Genomic DNA, 16159 nt, shown 5'->3' with positions numbered 1-16159 from the left:
ACAATCAATCCTCTAGCTGCCTCTTCATTCTGTGGAATACTGGGCATTGCCTTGGCTCCCTTGCAGAGTAGTGTTGGTACCCACTTCAAGGGAGTGTGTGTGTGTGTGTGTGAATATATATATATATATATATATATATATATATATATATATATATATATATATATATATATATATATATATATATACACACACATATATATGTATGTATGTATGTATAAACTTCTTGGCCCCAGAGCTGACACTTCTCAACCAACAGTGGCTATTATAGATGTACTTTCATTATGAGTGGTATCACTATTTTTACCATCATTGTGGCTGCTACCGGCCTTTGCTAGAAGGCTCTATAGAAGAGACAGTAGAGTCAGGGTCTTCTGACACCTTGATGACAGAGATGTGCAAAGCCCCGTATGGACAAGTAGCCTTCAACTCAGTCAGGAAGTCTTAGTGAAGATCACAAAACAATCCCAGAGCCTTGGTCATCAGAAGCTGTCGCAGGCACGGCAGGGGCTTGAAGATCAGGCCAAAAGTAAGCGGACAAAAAAGGGCCCCCTCATATCTGCCTCTCTCAGCTCGTCCTCACCTGTGGGCAGGATATGGCCGACTATACTCAATGTAGGCCTTCAGGGTGAGGGCAAATCGCTCCTGCAGCTGGTCCACCACATTGCGCTGTATCACACCGGGACGATCTGAGAGGGAAGAGGAGGCATTGTGGTGCCAGGCGGAGCCAGAGGAAAGCTCAGTCCAGCCCTGGACAAAGGAATGGCTAGCCAGCCACCTCACCAAACAAAGGGAAATACCAGACTCTGCAGCCTGCCTGCCTGCGCAGTGGAAAGCAAGGCTGATGCCTGACGCCTTCCCTGGGAAGGACAGAGAAGGCCGCCTGCAGACCACTGGAGGTCCCCAGCAGCTGAGGGAAGAAGCCATCACCTGGGGAGAAGAGAGAGATGGCTTGCATCAGCACGTACTCCTCCTTATGCAGCTGCAGCTTCTTCAGCATGCAGTGGAATTTCATCAACGGATCCAACAGAAGTTTCTGGAAGCCGCCTGTGGGTAAGTATAGGGTTAAACAGCCAGTAACCTCAAGAACCTGACCCAAGGACCCAGGCGTCCCTCACCGAGCTCTTTCGCTCCATCGCCCCATCTCCCCTCCCTCCCTCTGCCAGGCATCTCTTGGGTACCATCGGGGTCTTCAAAGCAGTACGCCAGCCGACCGCACTCCCAGGTTCCAGTTTCTATGTCGAACATCGTGTTGAACCTCAGGATGCACATCTCAAAAGTGGCCCCCTTCAGCAAGGAGATCTGGTCCTCAATAGGCAGGTCCCTGGCAGCAAGGACAGGAGGTGATGACAGCTCCTAGGTAGACTATCCACAGGCTGGCACCAGTCCCCAGCTCATACTCCAGAATTTGGAGGAGAAAAAGGAAAGACAGCGTGGCCTCCTTATGAGGGTGCGGTTCCTTCCAGGTCACCTCCAATCTCCCTCCTAACCCAGGCCCTCGGGTTGGTCTTCTCTCCTACCACCTCCAGGGGCTCTCTCTGTGTTCCTTTGCTTTGTGCCGAGGCCCCCTACCACCTGGCCCATCTCTTCCAAGACCCTACACAGGCCCTGACCGACACTGAACGTTTTGGCTTTTCCTTGTTGGCCTCATAAACATTGGCCCGCTCATCTATCTGGAATGATTCACTCTTTAAAGTAAATTCTGATGAATTTTCAGGGTCAAGTAGGGTCTTCCCTTCCCAGGAGTGTGTCCAGAAAGCAGGATCCTGCAACATCACACCTTGCCCTGGAGTACCTGCTACCACGTGTTGTTAAAGTGAACGCATACGTGTGCCCAACTGTTTCTGTCCAGTGATGGAAGCCTCGTGTTCCACTCCTGTATCTGCTCTCTGCCTGACAGTGTGCTTGTTCTGTGTGTGTGAGTCACCCCAACCCCCACCCCACCCCCAAACCCCCACTGACCACGCAGGGCAAGACAAGGTGGAAGACTCAAACACCCCTAGCACTGCAGACTACATGCCACCACACCAGCAGCTTCCCGGTTCCCTTGCTGACACCGTGTGGCACGGCTGTTGCCTGCATGCCCCGCTCTGGGGAGATGTGGTCTGTTCGATTACAGGACCATCCACCCTCCTTGACGGCAGACAGCTGGAGACCCCACACATCCGTTCTCTTCTTCTTCTCCCTGTGGACTTCCTTTTTTTTTTTTTTTTTTTTCCTTCCAGCTTAACTTTTACTCTGACATTTCCCACTCAGGGTTTCTATCCTTATGGGAGATAGAGGAAGGTCTGATGCCCGGCACCTGCCGGTGTTCTCCGGATACTGTATCATCTCACACATCAGCCCTACAAGGTTGATAGGATCAGTTCCCATTCCAATGTGGGAAGGCTGACCTGCCCACAGCAACAAAGCCAATGAACCATATAGGGGGAGGTGGGGGGCTCATTCTCCAGGAGTGATGATCCCCGGGGGGGGGCCAGAGACAACATAGGGTCTTTTGGCAGCAGTTTCTCCCAAGTGCATTGGGGATTTAGTGCAGATTCTTTGAAACCTTGAGTCATTTCCTTTTTCCTTTCTACATCCGTTCGCTCCGCCCTTGCCCGCGCCCTCAAGACCTACCTGAAGTAGGATATGACCTTGGCGAAGTTGATGACGCCTTTGAACATGTAGGTGGACACGTCGGCTAGATGTGGCAGCAGAGGTATGATTTCCTTCCCGTCGCTTTTGCATGGGGGCTGGTAGTTCCACACGCTGCCGTCCTCTCCCCGCAGCTGCATGGAGATCTTCATTGGAACGCTGTCTTTCATGACTCTACTCCACGTGGCAGAGTCTTGCAACAGTGAGGCCTGCAGGAAGTCCGGAAGCTCACAGCCACTGTTAAACACCGCAGGCAGCTGGAACAGAGAGCGGGGAGGTCAAGAGAAGAGAGACGGTGTGTTGTCATAGACACGGCCCCACAAGGGCTCCAGGTGACCAGCTTCGGTCACGATCACAGGCGTGCACACTTGTGTTGTGCCCATTGACACGTAGACCATGTTTCTTGGGCTGTCTCCCCACAAGGTGATGCTCTGTGAATTGTCATATCCTTGCCTGGTCAGTGCAAAGGGTGAGGGTGGCCTCCTTGCCTAGTGTATCCTAAGCACATCTCTCTATTGGGCCCAGGAGACAGAAGGGTTTGGAAGCTGTAGGTGAAAACCCACACACTGATGGTTAGACCCTTCTTCTTTGCTAGTCTAGTCCCCAGAGTTAATTGGGACCATTCTTGGGGGAGTTGAGGGGGAGTGACACTGGGAGCAAAGACAGAGGTAGCCAACAGGAAGTCCATACCCCTTTCTGGTCCTCAGATCTCAGTGTGGGCAGCACGTCTGCCTCTACTTAAACTTAATCCACTTCCTATCTACTCCAGGCAGAGTCTCTAGCCCTAGTCGGCTGGGAATCACCAAAAGTTTTCCCACCCCAGAGTGTGGGGTCGGGAGCAGGATACTTGAGAGTTTCCATTTCTTGCCAAGTTCTCAGGGAATCCTGATGCCTCAGACCCTAAGACCGCAGGGTGAGAGACCCTGGGAATGTGGCTTGGGCTTTGAGCGTGGCTATGGGCATAGCCACGTACCTGGCCGCGAAGCTCTAAGCCCCCTACCCGGAAATCCTTGAAGTGGGAGAAAGTGGTGTCGAAGGTTTTCATCTGAGCCTCCATCAACTCCTGGATCAGCGCCTGCTGTTCTTCAGTCAGCCCCTGCCCCCCAGGCGCGGGCACCTCGGTCTTTTCTTTCTTCTTCCTCTTGATCAAGGCCCGCCTCTGCTCCACAGCAGCATCAGACATGATCACTGTGCGTTAACAAAGCAGACTCAGCGCTTGTGCCCCAGCAGGGTCATCCCCGCCCCCGACCTCCGAACACCACCAGGGCTACAGTTATGAATGGGAACAAAGGAAATCATGTAGGGACTGTGGACAGTTGAGAAGAAAGAGAGGGCGCAGCTCAGAACGGCATCTCCCGCACTTCCAGGAGCTGAGAACTGGTGCCCTGTATATCGCCAAAGGGCCACAGGTTCACACGTGCATGTGGCCTCAGGCACCCGCCCCAGTACACGGCCACCTGCCGCGCGGCCACTCACTCTCTTTCTTCATGCCGCTCTCCAGGCACTTGCGCAAACGGCAGGCCTGGCACTGCCGCCGTGTCTTCCGGGTGATCTCACAGGTCCCCTTGCGGAAGGGGCACCTCAGCCGGACATTACGTTTCATGGCCCTTCTGTAGGACAAGAAAGAACATCAGATCCTGGGCCAGGCACTACAAAGCCACACACCTTGTCTCTCCAGGCCCTGTCGGCAACAGGTAGGGCACCTGTCTTATGGGACAGGTATAAGTTTGTACACTACACTAAAGACCAGGAGTCAGAAAAGGAAGAGACTTCTGCTGTGCTTCTACTTTGCCTTCTTTTTTCTTTTCTTTTCTTTTTTTTCTTTTTCTTTTTCTTTTTCCTTTCTTTCTTTCTTTCTTTCTTTCTTTTTTTTTTTTTTTAGAGAGAGAGAGTTTCTCTGTGTAGCCTTGGCTGTCCTGAACTCACTATGTAGACCAGGCTGGCCTCGAACTCACAGCGATCCACCAGCCTCTGCCTCTCAAGTGCTGGGATTAAAAATGTGCGCCACCAGGCCCAGCTGAGACTTTGCTTTTCATGGGCATCTATAGTCCAGAGTCTCTTCCTAAGACAACTGCAGACTCCAGGCCTTTCTGTAAGCATCCCCGCAACCTCCCTTACACCCTTGTTACTAGTGTGGTATTCATAGAGATTAGGCTTCTAACTGGATTTCTCCTTGAAAGAGGGAGCCCCCTTTCTTCTCTAGCACCCCTTTTGGTGGGTTCTGATTGGCCTGGGGTGGTGAGGTTTCGAGTTCTATAGGATAGTGTGTGTGTGTGTGTGTGTGTGTGTGTGTGTGTGTGTGGGTGTGTGTGGGTGTGTGGGTGTGTGTGTGTGTGCGTGTGTGTGTGTGAGGGGAAGGTGCTTTTTGTCACCAGTGCTGAACGGCTAACAGGCCTTTCCAGAGAGGCAGCTGCAGGCGGGCGGTAAGTGATGCTGGAAGTCTCTGGCAAACCAGTCTCTCTTTACAGCTGAGCCATCGTGAATTTCCCACCAAAGATTGCCATCGCTGCCCTAACTTGGTTTCCTTTCATTTCCACATCTGGATGACCCAACTGATGCCTTGACTCTGGCCTCTGTTCTGTCCAACAGTGTGGGAAGTGACAGAAGGTGACTTGGAATGGTGGGAACAGAACAGAGGGATGCTGGGAGGCCCAGAACCATCCATCAACCTGGGAGTGTTTCCCTGGGTGTGTCCCACTCTCCTCTCTGCAGACCTAGATAAGAGGCCTGCGATGTTACTCCCCCCACCCCCCAGAATTGCTAAGGGGGACTGGTTTCATCAGAACTTATGCTGGCCTGCAAGTTTTATAATGGTTTTAAAGACTCGCTTTTCAATGGCAACCCCCATGAAATTCACCTGTCACCTCCTGGCACAGTGAAGGAGAATGAATGATTGTCACCTGTCCTCTAGGTAAGTGACAAACTTTGGGTCTGGGTTTGCTTGATAAGAAGCCAATTTCCCGACCACTGATGCCTCACTTCCCCCTAGGCATCCCAGGATGGCACCCAAATGGGGAGGAGTCCCACATCCTGGGGCAGTACATATAGCAGCTGCTTGGATGTACTCTCTGGCTTGAAGAACACTGCTTCATGCATTCGTTTGTGGTACATGCTCAGCCCAACGATTTAGCTGGTTCCCTTTACTAGTGACTGATTCAGGAGTAGGCTGAAGCCAGCGGGAGCCTACATGATGTGACAGTGATCTCTGGGACAGGTCCCCTCCTACCCTTGGATAAACATCCTCTTTGCTATCTGGTTTCCTGACACTATGCTCTTCCAAGTGGAGCCAGACTGAAACTAGAGTTCTTGGGCTAGCAGAAGAGAAAAAAACACAGGCTCATCAACTCTGGAGACTTCAGGTCTCTCATTTTAATTAGTCACACCACTCGTTTATGGTCCTATTAGTTGATGCAAGTGTGCTGTGACCTGTGACTGGATGTGGTCTGGCACTGCTGATGTGTGTCACCTCGCTGTAGCCCATGCAGTCAATGTTTGTGTCTCCCTAGATCATGGTGCCTTTAGACCTATCTGGGTAGAGTTAGCCCCGTGTGACCCCATGACCACATTATCCCAAAAGCCCAGGATCTGAGAACACTGACCCGGTCATAACACATAGCTTGCTGCACTGTCCCATCGAAATGATCAAGGACTGTAAGTCCTCCTGTAAGGGACAAACAGCTAAGCACCTCCCATATGATGACAAGAACACATCTTTGGGGTTGCAGATGGAGCCTTGGCCTGAACATTCATTTTTCTTTTCTTTTCTTTTCTTTCACTTTTAAAAGATTTATTTATTATGTATGCAATGTTCTGCCTGCACGTACACCTGCATGCCAGAAGAGGGCACTGGGTCTCATTATAGATGATTGTGAGCCACCATGTGGTTGCCAAGAGTTGAACTCAGGACCTCTGGAAGAGCATCCAGTGCTCTTAACTTCTGAGCCACATCTCCAGGCCCCTTGAACATTCATTTTCACTCAAAAGACTGCTCACTAACAAAACCCCTGGAAGGGAGGGGGGCTGGGAAACCTGCCAAATTAGTCTGGAACATTCCGCCCTAGGGGGAGAAGGGGGCTCAGAAGACTCACTAAGCTCACAAGACTGAGGACTCCAGAGAGCTCTCGCCCCAGAGTTATGTAAGCAGTAAGCAATTGCTGGGAAAGAGGAGACTCTTTGGTGGGGGCTAACTGCAAACTGTGTGGAGAAATGTCATTGATGTTGCTTTCCCGTGCTCTAGTAGGAGTTTTCAATGATGCATCTGCCCAACCCATCCGTGCTTTCATAGTTAACCGATAAGCCAAGTGGCTCCAAGAAACTCACTCACTCATCAAACTAGACTTATGTGGAACCATGTCTTTGATTCATCATTATTGCCCTTCCTGAGGTACATAGTTTGTTCATGGCTCCCCGGGAAAAGGCATGAGACATCGGTGCTTGATCAAAGACCAACAGAACCAAATGTGTGTGAGGGAGCAGCAGTTGCATGGCCCTGAAGAGGGTGATAAGACATGCAACTCAGGCTGAACCACCTGAGGGAAAAGCATTCTTGGGGGAGCACCCCAGGGTGGCCATTTTTCCTTTACATAGCACAGGGTGACAAATCCCCTTGGTAAATGGGGTCTGCCGCTCAAGTGTGGGGACACTCTGCAAAAATGATGATGGCCCAGAGCACCCTACTGCAAAGGGAGGAAGTGTGTAAAGTATTGGGTTTTATTGGAATCTACAGTGGAGTAAATATTATTTCATGGTAACACCCCAAAGCACTGGGACAGTGTGCAGCAGTGGGTGGATACAGAGGTGTGGAGGTGTGGGCAAAGAGGACTAAGCTGGTCCTAGGGCTGGGTCATTGTCTTCCCTCCGCCCTGGAGAGTTTACTGTATGCATGTCTCCCCTGGTTGAGCAAGACGGGAACCTATAAAGTCACCTCCCAGAGGGCTGTGGGTATATAACAGTATTGATTCCATCAAGGAAGTGGAAAAGGCGGATATTATTATTCCTGACCAATACCTTTTCATCAGCCCAGCATAGATTGTGAAGAAGCCAGCTGATTGGTGGAGAATGATTGGATTATGAAGAGCTAAAAAGCCATGCTCCTCCCCCGGCATCCACCCAAGACTGCTCTTTTTGACAGAACAGCTGATACAAGCGATGGGGTCCTCTCTGGAGCTTGCTGTTGGGATCATCTTTGAACGTTGTGAGAAAATGTGTCTCTGTCCTTCCTTGTTTGCCTGAGGCACCTTCTGACTGGTCTAATAAAGAGCTGAATAGCCAATAGCTGAGGCAGGAGAGGATAAGGGGGACTTCCGGGCAGAGATAGGAATGCTGGGAAAGGATCTAAGGGATTTGTTAGTCAGAGGCGGAGGAAGAAACAATGCCTAAGCTGGGTGTGGTGGTGCACACCTTTAATCCCAGCACTCAAAGGCAAAGGCAGTTGTATCGCTGTGAGTTTGAGGCCAACATGGTCTAGAAAGTGAGTCCAGGACAGCCAGAGCTACACAGGGAAACCCTGCCTGTCTCAAAAACAAAATAAAACAAAACAAAAAACAAAAACAAATGAACAAACAAACAAAAAACAGAAAGAAAGAAAGAAAGAAAGAAAGAAAGAAAGAAAGAAAGAAAGAAAAAGAAAGGAAGAGGTGCCACCAGACTGAGGAGCGGCTAACGAGCCACATGGCAGATTAATATGAGCAGGTTAGTTAAGTTATAAGATTTCATATATAAATAAAATGTCTCCGTGTCATTATTCGGGACCCATTATGCCTTGCTAGCACTTTCTTCCCTATCCTTTTAGCTGCTGCATCCCAAGATCCATTTGCATTCCCACGAAGTCAGTGGGCTTTTAAAACACCCCTCCAAGATTTCCTCCACGGCCTCACTGTCGTGGAACGGTGGCCCTTGCTTGTGTACACTATCTGTATAGGTTCCATTACACAGATGATATAGTGCTAGTCTCTGATGAGGAAGTTAAAGAGTTAGAGAAGCATCTGAAAGGTACACAAGTTTGTTTTGTTTTAATGAGGCTAGGAAATCAATTAGTACAAGGCACAAAATTCTTAGGAACATATGGCCGGGTAAGATGTCTGTGATGATGGTATTATTGAGAAAAATTCCACAACAACCTATGCCCGTAACTGTAAAAATGGGTACGGGTGTTCTTGGGGCTCCTGGGGTCTTGGTGAAGGCTTGGACTCTGTGCTAACCAAGTTTCCCATCCTTTGTATAACTTGATAAGAGAGACGTGCCATGTGCATTGGTTCAGAAAGAGCCTTTTTGAGCAGGGTAAGCAAGACTCTTGTAGGACAGGCTCCTACATGGTGGTGTCTCACAAAACGTCAGGACTCCTGTGTGTGTGTGTTAGAAGTCGCCAGCAACTTGGAGGGATGGCGGGCATGACAAAAACACCCCCAAAAGCAGTGGCAATGTGGTACTAATCCCACAATAGACAGGGTCAGAATCTCATTGGACTGCACTAGAACAGCAATTGCTAGCTGTGTATGGCGCATAAGACCAGGATCCATCACCACTTCTGCTGGGGCAACAGTGACAGCATCGCATACAATCAGGTTTTGGACCGAAGGCCTTTTGGATGGCCCAGAATCACACTCGACAAAGGTGGCATGCGTATTTACAGCAGTATGATGTGGTGTCTCCTCTGTCACCCATGCTGTGGCGTCTGCAGTGGGACTAGTGTTGTTGTTGTTGTTGTTGTTTTGAGCCACAGACTAAACCAACGTCCAAGCCACATAAAGTGCTGGAGGGGACGACACCTGCTTGTGTAAATGCCCAATACACAGGTGGCTTCACAAGCAGGAAAAACAAACAGGAGTGGGTGGCTGCCGCAGTATAAATAAATACTGACACCCTGTGGCTGGTGAGAGAAGGCAAGAGTAGCCAGTGACTGGGTTAGGAGCAACATGGTTAACAGTAACTCTTGAGACTAGGCCGGGAACAATCTCTGCTGTGTGCTGAGACCTGACTTTACAGATGGCTCGCTGGGAAACGGAGGCCTCAGAGTTGTTGGTTTGGCCACAGTGAGGGCAAACAGATGTGGAAGCAAATGTTTAATAGCATTCAACCAGAGGCAAGCCCCTCATAGTTTTCCACTAGCCTACCCACAGCCGATTGAATCCTCTCACAAAGCAGGAAGCAGATTGCCTAAACTAAACACAGGCCGTCTGCCTCTGGTCCCAGGAGAGACTCCTCATTAGATTCATATACAGTCCAGCCCGAGCTAGCAAAGTTTGAGAAATAGATAAGGTCACTGTATTCTCATGAGATGTTCTGATTTTCTGCATCGTTGCCCAAACATGTAGGACTTGTTCCCAATTGCAGCCCCAACAGATGGATGCTATGAAGGTGCAAATATGTAATTCAACCTACCTCATCTGCGGTTGGCAGATAGACTGTACAAGGCCTATGCTTATTAAATATGCTCTCACCTGTGTGGACAACAGCCACAGGCCTCTTCCAAGACTCTGCATGCAAATAAAAAAATGGGTGAAGCCGCTCTCTGGGGTCGTTCATAAAGTTCTGTGTTTGGTATGTGTTGGCTTTCCCAAGGAATTGACAGGGGTATTTATTTCATAAGAAATTATATAAAGAACTGGACTAAAGGCAACCAGATTCACTGGGACTTATGCCTGCCTGCGTGTGTGTGTGTGTGTGTGTGTGTGTGTGTGTGTGTGTGTGTGTGCACTTAAAAGGGTATTCCCAGGGGCCGAACAACCACTGAATGAAAATCTCAGTGCCAGAGGTTACCTCCTTATGCTTGCTTGGCTAGGGAGGCCCCACATGCCATAGACTGTTGCAGTCTTGCATGGTAGAACTATATGGGAAATTTCTATTGGAATACACTTCATGCTTTAGTTATAGATGTGGGGAAATCAGGCTGGGACTGAGCTTGCAGTGTTGGAAAGCTTTATGTAGGCTACTGGAGGAGAGCTGCTGTTGCTGGTAGTCCTCCTCACTGAAGACGCCCCTGTGTGCTACACTACGAGCATGGAAGGCAAGCTAGGCCTACTAGTGCAGTAGTGGCCCAACTGTTATGGATACAACCAATCACTTTTCTATTGGATTTGGGGCCACCTCCATAAGAGGGAATCCATGTTTGGTACTCTAATCCAGGGCAAAAAAAGAAAATCTCATGGGAGAAAAGATATAAGTTCCATTTGGGGGTGGCTGCTATTGTTTTGTTAAACAAGTGTGACATGCTTGACAATTTTATTCTTGCACTGGTTAGTTGTCTTTGTGATTTTTGCTTTGTCGGTTTAACGTGATCTAGAGTTATCTAGGACAAGAGACCCTTAACTGAGAAAATGTTTCTATCATATTGGCCCATAGGCAAGTCTGTGGAGCATTCTCTTATTTAATGGTTAATCTGGAAGGGCCCAGCCCATGGCAGGCAGTGCCACCCCTAAACAAGTGGTTCTGGGTAAACTGGGGGAAACAAGCCAGCAAGCCGTAGTCCTCCATAGCCTACGCTTCATTCTTACTTCACACCTTCACATCCCTGCCCTGACGTCCCTTCACAGTGAACTGTGATCTAGACGCGGAAGCCAAATAACCCTTGCCCCACTCGGGTTGCTTTTGGCCGTGGTGTTCTATCACAGCCACAGAAGCAAAGCGGGGTACTGCCTAAGCATGTCCGTGCCCACGGATCACTGCTGTCAACCACAGCTGTTAAAGCCCATTGCAGTGAGTGGCAAGTTACTTCAGAAGTTCAGAGCCAGCCAAAGTACCAATAACTGTTGCTATTGCCTCCTGACCCAGTGCTTATCTGCCAATGGAAGAGTTGCCAGACGTAGGTATTATCCATTTCCAAGGCTCAGAGGACTTTGCAGAGGAGGGGTGGGAAAGAATCTAAGAGCTGAAGGGAGGGGTAAAGTGTGACGTAACTGGTTCCTCAAGATTGTAACATCCGCACCTGGATAGAGAAGGCGGGCTCCTGACAAAGGTGGAAGTTGTGAGCCTCATAAGGTACTCTCAAAGGCAGAGAAATAGCAACAGTGCGGCTTATATGCATCGTTACTATTGCCTGAGGGGTGCTTCTCAGGGGTACAACTGCCCAAGTCGCCCACGGACTCAGAAATAATATAAGGTTCACCAAGATAAACCTGGGTAGGATCATTTCCTGGTGTATTGCTGATGGCCTAACTGTAGGATCATTTCCTGGTGGCCTGACTGTAGCGAACAGATGTTTGTTGGATGCCTCCCTGGAAAAAGTGATACAACAGCAGCTGCCTTGGGAATATACGAATGCCCCAAGGGTGGCCTTGAGGTGAGAACTGCAAAGCTCCTCCACTCCTGAAGGTGAGCTGCGGCTCCTCACACACTGCTGCCTACCTTCCCTCCCACCTTGGAGCTGAGCCCCAGTGCTGAAGGTGGCTCTGCGGGACTGCCACTGGCCTCTCTGTACCTGTGATGATGGCGAGCCTTTTGTCCAGACGTAATGTGCTGTGAAGTAGGATTGTTTTTCTATTTCTAATGAGGATGTTTTTGCTTTCAATATTTTTGGTCTTTAAAAAAAAAATCTGTTTCTAGATGAAAGTATCTTAGTTTTTATTTATGTCATCCTTTCCTTAGCAACTACCCTGGCAAGAGTAATTTGAACACTTGCCTTTTACAATTTTTTGTTTTATTTATTTCTACTTTTCTTTTTTTTACTGACCTTTTATTTTGCCCAAGAACACACAGAGGAACAAAGTGTTATCTTGATGGAAATGAGCCTTTCCTGGGTAGTAGATGAAGGAAGGCTTGATGAGGAAGAGTCTTCTGACGTATGTATGGCTCTCTTGGAGTATCTAGGAGGGTGGGCTTTGGGCGGGCCATTAGCCCACACGATGACCCCAGACATCAGATCAACCCGAGGCCTTGCGACATTGCCCAGCAAGTTAATGTGAAAACCCAAGTTAGGGGTCACCTAGCGTGCCAACGCTGGCAAGTGTGTGAAGATTGGTGGGTGTTCGTACCTGAAGAAGCCCTTGCATCCTTCACACGTCATGACATTGAAGTGGTAGCCATTGGCCTTGTCCCCGCATACGCGGCAGATTTGAAGCCCTCCATCTTCCTCATCTCCATTGATGGGCTTGTCGGAGACAGAATCTGCTTCTTCACTCTGAACAAGGCCAACATGGCTCAGGCTGTCTCCAGGTCTCATCCCCAGGGTTGCATCTGTGTGTTTTGGACTAGAAGCGAAAAGACACAGGGAATGAAAGGTCTGTCCAGGGAGACTCTGGGAACACTCTTCCTTTTGAGCAAGACTCACATTTGGGTTTGGGGCGGGACCCTCATGAGAACTAGCGTCTCACAGGAAAAGTGCGGGTGACTATTTGAATTGTTAAGAAAGATGTAAGCACTACCTTTTTATGCACAGTAGGGGACCTAGGCAGAACACTTAAACCAGACTATGGGAAAGAGAGGAAGGAAAGAGAAAAGGCTGTCTGGATTGGACTATGGAGACACTGAACAGATCGAGCTGGTTATGTGTTGATCAAAGGCTGGAAAGGGGAACAACTCACGGGAAAGACAAAATCCAATGTTATTTCTGAGGCTGGGGAGATCTTGGGAAGATGCTGGCCTTTTAGGTGTAGAGTAGCGCAGGATTCCACAGACAGACAAAAAGGCTACACCCGCCCCCCCACCCTCCCTCAATAAGGTTTTCAACTGACAGACAATGAAAGTAGAGTCAGAATTACAGTGCAAGAACCATCTAATTCCTGGGACCTTCTGTTTCTTTTTTACATTTTCCCACTCCAGCAAGTATCAGCTGCCTCACTTTTAAAGACAGGGAAATAAATGGCTGGACTCTGATTTCAACTCTCAAGAAGTATTAATCCTTGATAAATTCCCTGTGATCGGTACGTTGGGTTTTGCACTCCATTTGTCCTGGTGGTTCTTGAGCTGTTTGGTGTTTAAAGAGCCGCATGCACCATTACAGCATTTGTATGGAAAATTTTGTCTATTTGGATTTTTTTTTAAACTAGTTAGGCATCTGCCATATGACAGGGAAGGTTAAGTGTGTTGGCCTTCCGGGGTTTCTTTTGAGCCACTGGGGTTCTGTCAACCAACTCAGGGCACAGAGAAACCAGGTGTTGAGTATATCTGTGCTTGAGATGGATGGTAGCTCTCCGTAGGAAGTAAGGGCGGGGCCTGTGGTAAATTGTGAGCTAGTCACACAGAAAGTGACTCAATGGATTGTCTGAAAAAAAAAAAAGATCTGGGAGAGCAAGTGGATGAGGAGGGACTGCTCCCCTGCCTGGGTAAGCAGAGCACAATGCCATCTCCAGATAGCCACGAGTGCCTGCAAAGGAGAGTGTGGGCCACTTCCTGCCTCTGCCCATAGTGGACTCAAAAATTCACCAATCGTGTCAGTCATGGTGGCCCTTAATCCCAGCAGAGGAGGCAGAGGCAGGTGGATATCTGTGCCTTCAAGGCCAGCCTGGTCTACAAAGAGCCCATGACAGCCAGGGCTACTACACAGAGAAATCCTGTCTCAGAACCCCACTCCTGTCCCTCGCCCCCAAAAAGTTGCATTACGAAGACTCTCTTAAAAAAAAAAAAAGATTTCTTTCTTTTTAATTATATGAGTGTTCTACCTGCATGTACACCTGAATACCAGAAGAGGGCATCAGATCACTTTATAGATGGTTGTGAGCCACCATGTGGCCCTCTGGAAGAGCAGACACTGCTCTTAACCACTGAGCCATCTCTCCAGCCCCATCATAAGACTCTTAAAAGACCACTGGGCAGGTGAGCAATATGCTGCACCCTTGGGAACCCTTCCTGTCTCAAGAGTTCTATCTCATTTTTTCTTAATAAATTACTCTTGCTCTTCTCACTACTATCCAAGTTCCTTTATTCTTTTAAGACATGAGACAACAGGAAGCCACTGGTTTAAGGTGGCTTGGGTGACTTAACTGTCTGGCACCCAGGCTTCCTGTGGTAAGCTCATTAGGAGCTAAGAAATTCTCCCTCCCTGCCACAGCACGGTGAGTTGGAAGATAACTTTGTACTGTCTCTGGTCCCCCTGAGGAGAATTTATCTGACTGGTTTATTTAAAAGTACATTGTTATATTGGTATAATCATTTTTATATCATTTTGTGTTTGAAATAGTGTGGAACAAGCATTATTCTAGAGTTCCTGAAGATAGCTGAGTAGCAAACTGATGACGATGATGATGATGATGACGATGATGATGATGATGATGATTGAGGAGCTACTGATAGTTGATGGCTGCTGAAGGAGAAATAGTTTTATTCAGGGGTGTGGCCTGCGGTGGTCCAGCCAAAGTCCACAGCATAGGGTGTGGACACCCCCACACTTATGTGCACGCGTACTGGCAGTGTAAAGGGCTTGGCAGAAATGAAGTGTTCTAAAGAGCTACTAGTGTTTCTCAATCTGTCAGACTACTGTAACAATGGACCCCCCCCCCTCCCAAAATGAGACTTTCCCAAGAATCTCATGCTGGGAGAAAGAAAAACTGCAGCTTGGGTGGGTGGGGTACAGCAACAAAGATGACCAGGAGGGCTGGCTTGTCTCCTGAAAGAGATTTTACACGGGTCTGACGGCGTGTCAGACCACGTTATGGGCTGATACTGAAACGCAGATGATGGTGGGCCACTGGTGGGCCACAGCGCAGATCTGCACAGCCTTCGTCCTCTGTTTAAACTCTGATCTCACTTCAGGGCCGAAAAGATGGGCTTGAGGAATTCACTGGGTTTTTGTTTCTCTTCCTGATATGACCACAGTGAACAAATCCTTTTCTGCTTTCCATTTTTGGGGTGCCTGGGCCTGACATAGGGCACAGGTTATGGCCCTCAAGTCTAGTAACAGTAGCACTAATTGGACTCAATGGGTTATTTAAAAATTAAAAAGAAGACATGTCATTGAAAGGGGGACAGTATAAGGTGAGGGAGTTTGAGAGGGACTGAGGGGAAAGGGAAGGGAAAGACAGTGAAAAAGACTTTGTTTATATGTATTAAATTCTCAAAGAATGAAAAAAAATGTGTTAAAAATTTTAATTTACTGACCAAGCACTGTGTGTGTGTGTGTGTGTGTGTGTGTGTGTGTGTGTGTGTGTGTGTGTGTGTTTGGACTAATTAGCATGTAGGAATTATCAGGAGTGTTTTGTCTCTAACATTTTCTGTAGACTGTAACATTTACTTGAAACTGAAGAAAAGCTGGCTACACCGCACTTTATCTCAGTCATAACTAAAATAATTGAAATGTTAATTTTGACCTTATAGGTAGGATATGTGGTGGTTTCAGTTTGCTGCTTTCAAATGTTAATTCTGAGGGGGAAAAAATCTTGGTCCAGGATTTACAGAAGAGAGAGCTAATATCATGTACTTAGAGGATGGTTAAATAAGCTAGATTTTTTTTTTTAAAGACAGGATTTCTTTGTGTAGTCCTGGAACTCACTCTGTAGCCCAGACTGGCCTCGAACTCACAGAGATCCACCCGTCTCTACCTCCTGAGTGCTGGGATTAAAGGTGTGTGCCAGTGCCACCACACCTGGCTTTA

At 48.4% G+C, this 16159-nt stretch overlaps 1 protein-coding gene across 2 annotated transcripts in view; it reads right to left on the bottom strand.

The window, feature by feature from the left end:
• The window catches only part of NR1I2 (nuclear receptor subfamily 1 group I member 2), a 45159-nt gene that overhangs the window by 8755 nt on the left and 20245 nt on the right, over positions 1 to 16159 (bottom strand). For both annotated transcript variants that reach the window (XM_084800611.1, XM_084800612.1), the window contains exons 2-8: positions 12606 to 12821; positions 4114 to 4247; positions 3638 to 3825; positions 2620 to 2894; positions 1182 to 1324; positions 931 to 1047; positions 584 to 689 (exon numbers count right to left, since the gene is read on the bottom strand). In XM_084800611.1, the coding sequence (XP_084656737.1) occupies positions 584 to 689; positions 931 to 1047; positions 1182 to 1324; positions 2620 to 2894; positions 3638 to 3825; positions 4114 to 4247; positions 12606 to 12793 (1151 nt within the window). In that variant the 5' untranslated portion in view covers positions 12794 to 12821. The remainder of the gene's footprint in view (positions 1 to 583; positions 690 to 930; positions 1048 to 1181; positions 1325 to 2619; positions 2895 to 3637; positions 3826 to 4113; positions 4248 to 12605; positions 12822 to 16159) is intronic.

Source organism: Acomys minous (assembly GCF_964271855.1).
Source record: "Acomys minous genome assembly, chromosome: 11".
NCBI classification, from domain to species: Eukaryota; Metazoa; Chordata; class Mammalia; order Rodentia; family Muridae; genus Acomys; species Acomys minous.
The sequence above is the reverse complement of the archived record's forward strand: the minus strand, read 5'-3'. Positions and strand labels throughout refer to the sequence as shown.